At 38.1% G+C, this 10,030-nt stretch overlaps 1 protein-coding gene across 1 annotated transcript in view; it reads left to right on the top strand.

Moving 5' to 3' along the window:
* The first annotated feature begins 4,524 nt into the window (after nt 1-4,524).
* lrp5 (low density lipoprotein receptor-related protein 5) overlaps nt 4,525-10,030 on the top strand; it is a 116,763-nt gene continuing 111,257 nt past the window's right edge. Inside the window, exon 1 of the mRNA XM_050072198.1 lies at nt 4,525-4,796. Coding sequence (XP_049928155.1) covers nt 4,709-4,796 — 88 coding nt within the window. The 5' untranslated portion in view covers nt 4,525-4,708. The remainder of the gene's footprint in view (nt 4,797-10,030) is intronic.

The following is a 10,030-nucleotide window of genomic DNA, read 5'->3' as shown; positions in this document are numbered from 1 at the left end:
ATACATGTCTGTATATGAAGTACAGATCAGAGTTATATTTATCTAAGAGATGGAATGATATGCAACAGAGATCATGATCAGCATCTAAACTCCTCAGCCACAAGACATGAAACTGATATTTGTCCTCTCATATAAGTCAAAGGGAGAAAAAGAAGACTAGTTTCCAGTCCTTTAAATGGAACTAAAGGGCCAAGATAACCTTGTGTCCTGGAAATGACATTTATGTATTACTACTTTGCACAATTACACAATTTATGTTCATTTTTCAACATACACAACTGCCAAGTTTCAAAATATTCATGCAGAACATATTTCCACTGACAGTGTATTTCATTAGTTCAAACAATTCAGTCTTAGAGTCGGCTTGTAGCAACTAAAGCATGATATTGTTTTCAATGGTTCTGTTTTAGCTCTGACAGCACTTGGTTAAAATTTGGAAATGATCATGGTGTTATGATCCTGGTTAAATATTGAGTTTGTATTTAATATTTTATTTGCATTTTATTATTAAAAATCACCAAAATCACAGTCTTTTCCTAACCTTTAACCAAAGCTCTGTGTGCACAACAGAATTTCCAGGCTTGCCACATAACAAGGCCACAGATTTGCAAGGCACACAACACAACATGTTAGGGTTGGTTTATCTTATCTTATATAAGTTAACAAAAGTGAATTAGGATTTTCAGCAACCTTACACCATAACAGTTTGAACTGGTTGCTGTGTGATGCCAGTTAATACTCAACACACACAAAACAAGACGACCTTCCAAAATCTACAGGTGGTTCGAATAAACACAAGCTGCATAATCAAAGCTTTGATCTTTTCTCTGGCTTTATCTAACAGATTAATATTACGCTGTTTGGCAGTGTGTGTTCTAACATCTGAATTTACTGGAAGAAATGTGTCCAAAAAAGAGAAATGCCACGCATCATGAGTAGGGAGGGCGTCTGTTTCCATTAAGTAGCAACAATTGTTCTGTCAGCTGAGGCTGCAACATGATGGTTAGCTATAGGAAGGTGTAGATCTGTGTCACTTAGAGACCCTCTGTCCCAAACTGACCCTTCCCAGTGAACACCAACCAGGATTTCATACATAAAGTGAGAGGGTACATGGGGAAGGGAGTTGATTGATTGATTTATACTTTATTGTCAGAACAGGTCTGAAATTTGTCTTGCATCTCAGTAGCTCCATTTGCAACATCATAAAAACAAACACACATCAGGACAAAAGACAAAAAACAAAAACAAAGCAAAAAACAAACAAACATACATACCACATGACATAACAACTACGAAAGTTAGGACAGGAGACAACAACATTACATTTAACAATATAAACACAGAAGATGCCATTCAAAGCTATTTAACATACACTCAAAGCTATTTAACATACACACATAACATACACAACAACATCCAAACATTGTGTAGTATAATTTGTTTTATCCTTGTCATGTATTACATACTGCAATTACAGAAATTACAGTTATGCTCAAAAATATATATCAAACCCTTGATGGACAATCACCCTTATCTCAGTGAAAATATATTTCTTTGTAATTCTGTTGTTTTATTTACAGGTTTTCACCACATCAAACTTCTTTCTACAACTAGAAGGATCCTGCAACAATTATGCATTTTCTATTTCATTGTAATTATATTTAAAGAGCATTTTCATGCTATATTTAAACTGTTGCATAATAAATTCAAATGTATTGTAGCGTAAGTCACATGGTCTTCTTTGTCCTTTAAGTGGAGGCTTTAAATGTGTTAGTATGGCTAAGTTTGTGACTTGTTTGCTGCTATAGTTGTCGTCCTAAAGCCAGAACCACTTTTACAGTAAAATATTACAGTGAGCATATTGATATTTAAAAGGCGTTTAAACAGTGATGGTGAAAAGACATTAAGAATGGGTTCAAAAGTTAAAGTTTTTTCACTACTATTTGAAAAAGTTTGAACAGTTACATTTAGACCATATTTCACTGGGATTTGCAATATTGACTTTCAACATAGAAATTTGGATGTGAATTCTTAGTTAGGCTCCAAAATGATGGTAGGGTATAATTTGCACACTGTAGAGGACAAAAAAACCTCACTATTGCAAATCCCGGTGACATATAGTCTAGATGTGAACGCTCAATCACCGTCTTCAAATACTCTGTGGTTTTCTGGATGTGTTTTCACAATTACCTTTTTTTCCCACCAGGAACCACAGATGTTTTTAAAACATTTTTTCAATAGAAAAATGTTCACTGGGTTTGTGAAAGCTTAACAACTTTATTCCGCCTGCTGTTTAGGCAGTAGAAATTTAAAAAAAAAAAAAGTATACAACACTGACACCACAAAAACTGATGTGGGCAGTCTAGACTTCACAAAAGCACACATGAGCTACTGTGCAGTCCTCTAGTGGTTCACACACTATGTTGTTCTGACCTTGGTCACAACAGTTCCTGGTGTTATGTGTTTGCACATACTGGGTTCAACTTTAAACAGGTGTGCAGAATTATTCATTTAGGTTCATTGTGTGTGAACAGCCTGAGGAAGGCAAACATGCAAATACATGTTGGGTTATTTTTGTCATGTATTTGAAGAAAATTTCTGATATGCTTTTTACTGTTAACCATCCACTTGGAACTGGACTTGGGTATGTAACACTCCGGTATGCATTTAGTCGAACTGTACCTGTTGAAAATGACACATTTACTGTATGCTGTTCTATTTATCTTTTAAAGATACCTGTTTTAGTAACTGGGACTAAAATACAGACTGCATTCATTCAGTGCAATTAATGAAAACATATGCAGTAAGTATATTAAATAATGACTTTGGAACAAATGATATGAACCTGATCAGCCTGCTTCTATAAGTTTGTTGCTTTGATACTAAACAAGCTATTTTTGACTGAATGTAGGCCTATTTGTTTGTGCTTTTATTCTGACTTTTGTTTAATATTGTTACTCACAGATGGATTCCCCTTGTAATAAAACTTTTAAACTCAGGATCCCCCTGCAAGACAAAGCTTTATGATTAGGTAATAATGCAGATGTTGCCTTAAGGCAGGAGTGTCCAAACTTTTTGAATGAGGGCCAGATTGTGAAAATACCTAGGGGCCAACTGCTTCTCACATCATATGGGTTATTAAAAAAAGTTACAAACAAATGAGACTAACACAACTGTTTTTAGTGAAAAAGTATTCAACTTCACATTGCTCCTAAAAGTGGCAAACCTCACTGCTGACTCTACGCTTCTTTGCTGTGGGCGTGTCTTCTCCCTATATGAACTGTCTGCTGCTAGGTCTGTTAGTTTGCTTGTTTATTGTCTGTTTATAAAAACACATTAGTTTCACCTGTGCAGTTCCTACTTGGTGCACCTCTACAAACTGTATGGTAGTCTAGACATCTTGAGATAAACGGAAAAAATGTAAGTGGATCTTGCTTGATTAACCAATATTGTGTGGAGGCTAAAAGACAAGCCGGGCCCATTTAGAATTGGTCCACGGACCACAAGCCTGCCTTAAGGCCTTTATTGTTTCAGTTTATAGAGTGCTTGTGGTGCATATTGCATTAACAAACAAATTTGAATTATCAAAAAATAAATAAATTACCACAAACTAATTGCCACACAGTGCTCACTTTGCCCTGTTGGTAAGCCCGTCAAGTCAGGGATTTTCACTTCCCTTTATACTGCATATTCTCCATTTCAGTGTTAATTAATAAAACTATTTTAGATTTAGTCTAAGTCTTGGGAAGAAAATGCTTATTAGTCACATTTTAGTCATTTTTATTCTTCAAAACATAAAATTAAAAAAATATATTTTGTCGAAAAATATTCATGATATTTTGGTCAACTTTTAGTCATTATGTTTTCTATATGTTTTTTATTTATTTTTTTATTTTATTTTAAAACTAATCCAGTGAGGCTTATTCATCTATCAGAAATTAGAATCAAGGTGACAGGTTGTATGAAAATTTCACTGAGACAATATTTTTCAACAACTACAAATAAGTTTTGCACGCTGAGAAACCTGCATTTCTCCAGCAGTGTTTGACAGGTTTAAGGGGTGATTTACGAGCACACACTTACTGCTCAACATTTGGAAAGCTCAACATTTCTCTATTTATGCTCTGAAAAACTTGACTCTGACACCACAAATAACTAACGCATGCTGTGTGTGGACATGTAAAAAATCTTTTGAAAAATGCATATTTAAAAAAATGAACTTCATTTTTTTTAATGCTAAAGAAGATTTAAAACACTTACGGAATAACTGACTGAAATAGCCATAACTCGTCAATGACAGGGTTAAAGCAACATCTCAACTATTACTCAAAAGACTATGCTACATTTGTGTATATCAATACACAGACATGTCGTTGTATTTGTGTTTTTTTTTATTTCACTAATTAGTAGTGAAATAAAAAAATCTTGATGCCTCGTGTCGGATGACGTCACACCACGTCCGCCTGCCCTTTCTATCCGTGCGCGAGCTCGACAGTCCAAAGTATAAAGTAGCACGAGCGCCTTAACAGGGGGAAAAAAAAGTATAGTCGACAGAGGGGGACACACAGAGAAGCACACATAGACGCATGCAGACGCACATCTAGCTGTCCAACGGAACATTGGCCCATGTGTGTTTATGCACACACAGAAAAGTGGACAATTTTACAACTTAATCAAGGAGTAGCTATCTGAAAATGGAGCGGGAGTTATGGATTTAACGCGGAGAGGACTTGAAATGGGCGGTCTGCTGGTGGTGGTGTTGCTGCTGTGGAGTTGCTTGCTGTCGGCGGTTGACGGTACGTTGACTTTTTGTTCACAACATGGATCCTTAGGGAACAAGGGCTGAGGAGCCACCGGGAGGAGAAATGATAAGAACACAGTAGTTAACACGCTGCACTCCTGTTGTATCTATGTGCTTCATTTTCCTCTAATGGTCCTCGCAGTGGGACCAACTACAACGCTAGCTGTGATTCCTTCTCTGAAAGTTGAGGTTTTTATGTCCCAAGGGGAGCATATAATAACACAGTAGTTGCAATGAAACTCTCGGAACTTTGCATTGTTGTGTGCAACTCACTGGAGGATAAAGCCGGTGTGACTGAACAGTCTCTCATGCTTTGTACAGCCGGTGTAGTTGATGAGTTTATGTGTCGGAGTAGAAATGAAGTTTGAAGCCAGCCTGGGCTATTTTTCTCGGCCTCGGCAGCTCCAGCCATTCCTGCTCGGTGTCGGGTGTCACGCAGACTTTCTGCTTTGATAGTGATAAAGAAGCCGGAATGTCTAACTTAATAGAAAGATAAATACTGTTGTACACGTTTAACATTTTTTCCTTTTGGGTCAGTCTCTTTATACAGCTTTACTTGCTCCATTGGCTGATTTGCGGTCTTACTATTTAATGTGAAAGTGGCCACTCAGAGGCGGAGCTTAGCTTTCTCTCATATGGATGCAAAGCATTACATCAGGTCTTAAAGGCTAGCTGCATCTTAAAACTAAAGTTACATATTTTATGCTCAATAATAGCTCATGTCCAACCCAACCAGACTACCTCTCTAACTCCCTGTTCCATCACTCAGTGGTTCAGTAAAAGATGCAGGTACTAACCTCAAATCCAGAGCTGATGGTGATGATCGTAACATTTCCATTAAAACATAATCTTTGCTTTGCCTGTCAGCACCCAAAAACTATAAAGGTACACATCACCCTTGAGTTTACCCATCATAGGCTGAAATACCGTTTAGTGAAGGTTATACAATGTTTCTCTGAACAAGTGAAACATCACTGCAAAGAGTTCCAAAGGTCAGAACTCAAATAGGACTGAAGTTTCACTGTGTATGGGTTAAATTCTGAACTAACCTCAGATTGATTTAAGGGTAGAAATGATGTTACATAAAATTTCCAACATGCAGCAAACCCCCCTGTAAATTATGTCCCCACGGGAAAACTTTGTCAACATCTGTCTTATCCAATAAGTTAAAGTTTTCAGTCTCTTTATCTCACTTTAGCCATTTTTTTTGTAGCAATTTAATTTGTATTTGTCATTTTAATCATTTACATAATCAAAAAATTGATACTTGGCACTGTGAGACGACAAGATGTTGCCACACAAAAATATCACAGTACGATGCTGTATCAATTTTTTCCCCCCTATCCCTAAAATCTACCAGCCACTCAGTAGACTACCATTGTTTTTTTGGCTGGTGAGTGAAGCAAATCTAGCAGCTACATGCATATTTTACTAGCATTTGGGTGGTGGCTGATGCTGATTTCTAACTCTGATCATATAGCAGTGAACAAACAAACATGATGTATCACATAACAAATGTAAGCTTCACATCGACCAATCTTGGTCATACTCTGTTCACAGAAGCAACACAGACACAAGCACCCAAGTATGTTTAACAAGACACTTGGGAAACTCTGGAGGGTAGAGACAGGAACATGCACTTATACACAATCACAATCACATCTGTATATATGGCTGTAATTACATGTGGACAGAATTGGTCAAACTCAGCAGCTGCAGTATTACTGGTGTCCACCTAATGTTGAAAACATCAGTACTTAGTTGGAGTTTGGCCATTATACTTTCCATCAAATATACACTCTTCAATCTTTCCCTCCACTATTGGACAGTTGGTGGCTTTACATTTCTCCACAATACTGTGATCATCTTCTTTGCGATCATCAGCAACACCCCAAACAAATATATGTTTTTTGGTGTCCTCTGGAGTCTCTCCCAGTATAAAGAATGCTGGCTCTAGAGGTAAGTCTGCCCCATGATTTGCTTAATCTTCGCCTGAATGTCTCTGCAATATTTATCTAATGTGGGGCAATCCCAAAAAATGTGGGTATGGTTGCCAGGTTTTTCATATTGTCTCCAGCATAATTCAGATGTGCTGCTGTATCTCGCTAACATAAGAGGAGTCTTAAATACTCTCATTTAGGTTTTCCATTCAAACTCCCTTCAGGTAGGGCTACTTATTAGCTTGTGATCCTCCTGGCACGCCTTTCCCCATATTTAATCTGTAATAGTAATATTAGGCTAATTTCCCATTTCGTTTTTATAGTGTTTCCTGTTATATTCTCTTGAAGTCCTCTGGATAAGTAGGCTTTGAGAGTGTTTTTTATCGCTCTCTCCATGGTCAGCAGGAAGATCCTTTCAAAATTAAAATGTAGTTTACATATTTGCTCCCAATCTCTGTATGTCGATTAGTAGTGTCATATTTGATGAAATCTAAAGGAATCCATCCCAGACAAGCCAAATTCTTTCTGTAGATGTTCATATGATTCTAAATGCTCCCTGCAGAAAAGCTGATTCACGATAATTAGCCCTTTATCTGCCCATTTTCTGAAGCCATTATCTATTTTACAAGGTATGATTTCAGGAATAGTTGCTATCTTTAACACTCTGTATGTGGAATCTGAAAGCCATACTTGAATAAAAGTACAGATATCTTACCAGAAAAAAAAGACTTAGGTAGAAGTCACCTATTAGAATATTACTCAAATAAAAGTCTTAAAGTATCTGATATTTACTGTACTTAAGTATCAAAAGTAATTTATTATATTAAATATAATTAAGTGTTTAAAGTAAAAGTGCAAGTAAATGCTGCTAATAAAAAAAACAATTATGAAGTTTATTTCTTCTTTACATGTACACCACTGTAAAAATGGAGGGTACATTACACTTGAAGAAAAACAAGGTCTTTTCACAACTTAAAGCATTTAAAGAACAAAATCCAGTTTTTCCTTTCCTCCCACTTTTTCATTTGTCTGTCCATCCCTTCCTCCCTCCTTCCTTCCCATATCTTATAGTAAGTAAAATTTTTAGGGGAATTCTTTGGAGTAAAAGTATATATTTTGTTTTGGAAATTTTGTGGATTAAAAGTGAAGGTTGGCAGAAATGTAAAAAACTCAAGTAAAGTACAGATACTCCAAAAAGTACGCAAGCACTCTAACAAAGTATAATTACTTTGAAACATTACACCACTGAAATCATGTGGGTAAAAGGACAAAGGGAACATAGTCCCTGTTTCTATGAAGTGAGGTGCTGTAAGTGCTCAAACACATATCAAGACCTTTTCATGACTTTCACATGTTATCAATACACACATCACTTCCTGGTGTGTAAAAACATAGGAACACTCATGCCTGGATGATTGGTTCACATTTTAAAATAAAATATTAGACAAGTCAGTTGTCTTTGTGCTAACATTTACTAACAGGTGGGGAATCTCAACATTTTATGTTTTTGTCTTTTATTGATTCTCTGACAGAAAGAACAGTGCAATTCAACAAGTAAACAAAAAACTTACAAGATGTCTGTAGTGAAACACCCCAGTTCCTTCCACCATCACGTCCCCATCCATACATCAACAGTCAACTCTTTCCAGCCTCTTCCTGTCTTCAGAATGCTACATCACTGAAGAACTTTAAGTCAAGTCAGTTTTATTTATATAGCCCAATATCACAAATCACAAGTTTGCCTCAGGCAACTTTACAGTTTGTGTAGCATACAACACCCACTGTCCTCAGACCCTCACTTCAGATAAGGGGAAAAAACCTTCAACAGGAAAAAAAATGGAGTAAGCCTCAGGAAGAGCAACAGAGGAGGGATCCCTCTCCCTGGATGGACAGTCATGTAATGGATGTCGTGTGTACAGAATAGACCAACTAGTGAAATTACAGTATAGACAGTCTGGTTAACAAAATTATAGATAGACTGTAAACACATATGAAGAGTGATTCTGGGAGGATGTCAAGCAACTACTATGTGTCTCTGAACACACATGCAAACATTACTCATATCGCCACAGCAACAGGCAGCTAAGCATTACAGCTCATTTTGCTCACAAGGATCACGACTATTTCTATGTTTATTGACAGTAAAATACACCAGTGAACGCATTAGTCTGACTAAACTGTGCAACGGAAACTGGCCTTCCGCTGGGAGCCATAGGACTGAATACTGATGTGGTTGAAGTGATTGGCTCTTGCTGGTCCCGAAAGAAGAAGAAGAATGATGTTTGGCACTGAGGTGAACACTTGCAGCCACACTTCACACCCACTGGCCAAAAACACCAAAGTACTGTCAGTACACTGCAAGGCAAACATCACAGCTGTGTGTGTGTATGCATGCGTGTGTGAGACTACCAGATCACTCAGTAAAATGATGTTTTTTTTCACAAATGACACTCACTCTACACAACAGTGTCTAATCTTTCAAACACTGTTTTTGTGTGACACACTAGTGTTTAGAGGTTGTTTCAGTTGAGACTTCTGTCCATAGTCAAACACCTAAGCAACAGGAAAACAGCTGAGTCTCTTCTACATCGTCTATTCAGTTGGCAAACAACAAAACTGCAGCACAGCCAACATGCGAGGAGTGGGACAGACAGAAAGCCACCCAACAATTATGTTATGATTGTACAGATTAATGACTACAGCTGTGTATTGGGCTATATTGCCATTTAACATTGTTGATCAAGAAAACGGGAGAGCGATAAAACAAGAGCTCGAACAAGGATTATTATTGGCTCGGGTTTCACATGCTGATGAGAGCTGAAAGAGGAGTAGGGATGCCCGACCGATGGTGACCTGGCGCTGTTACTGCTGTTACCCTCTACTTAGGAGACTCACTGTCTGCAGGTCGGCTGCCTCAGGTACATTTTAAGATAAAGGGCTCTAGTTTTCCGGTGCAGCGCAGGGTGGCGAACCCCGCGCAGAGCTAGTTTCGAGCAGCGCAACCCGAGGCACGCTCAGTTTGGTAGTTTGGCAGACCGAGGTGCGCTGAGATGGGTGTGGCGGCGCAGCAGGGGGAGTTGCCGACAGATCCAGCTTGGCGTAGTGACAGTTTTGTGCCAAAAGGCTTTGCCGAAGGTGCGCTAAAAGCTCGCCAGCTGAAACCAGGTCTACTGTCAGCGCAGGGGGAGCGCAGCAGGTGTAAGCCGAAGTTTGGCTGACCGGCGAACAGTGCGCACACGTCACCAAAACCTCACAGGCAGGTTTCCAGAATATCAGGCACATTAACGAT

Source organism: Epinephelus moara, chromosome 20 (assembly GCF_006386435.1).
Source record: "Epinephelus moara isolate mb chromosome 20, YSFRI_EMoa_1.0, whole genome shotgun sequence".
Lineage (NCBI taxonomy): Eukaryota > Metazoa > Chordata > Actinopteri > Perciformes > Serranidae > Epinephelus > Epinephelus moara.
The sequence above is the reverse complement of the archived record's forward strand: the minus strand, read 5'-3'. Positions and strand labels throughout refer to the sequence as shown.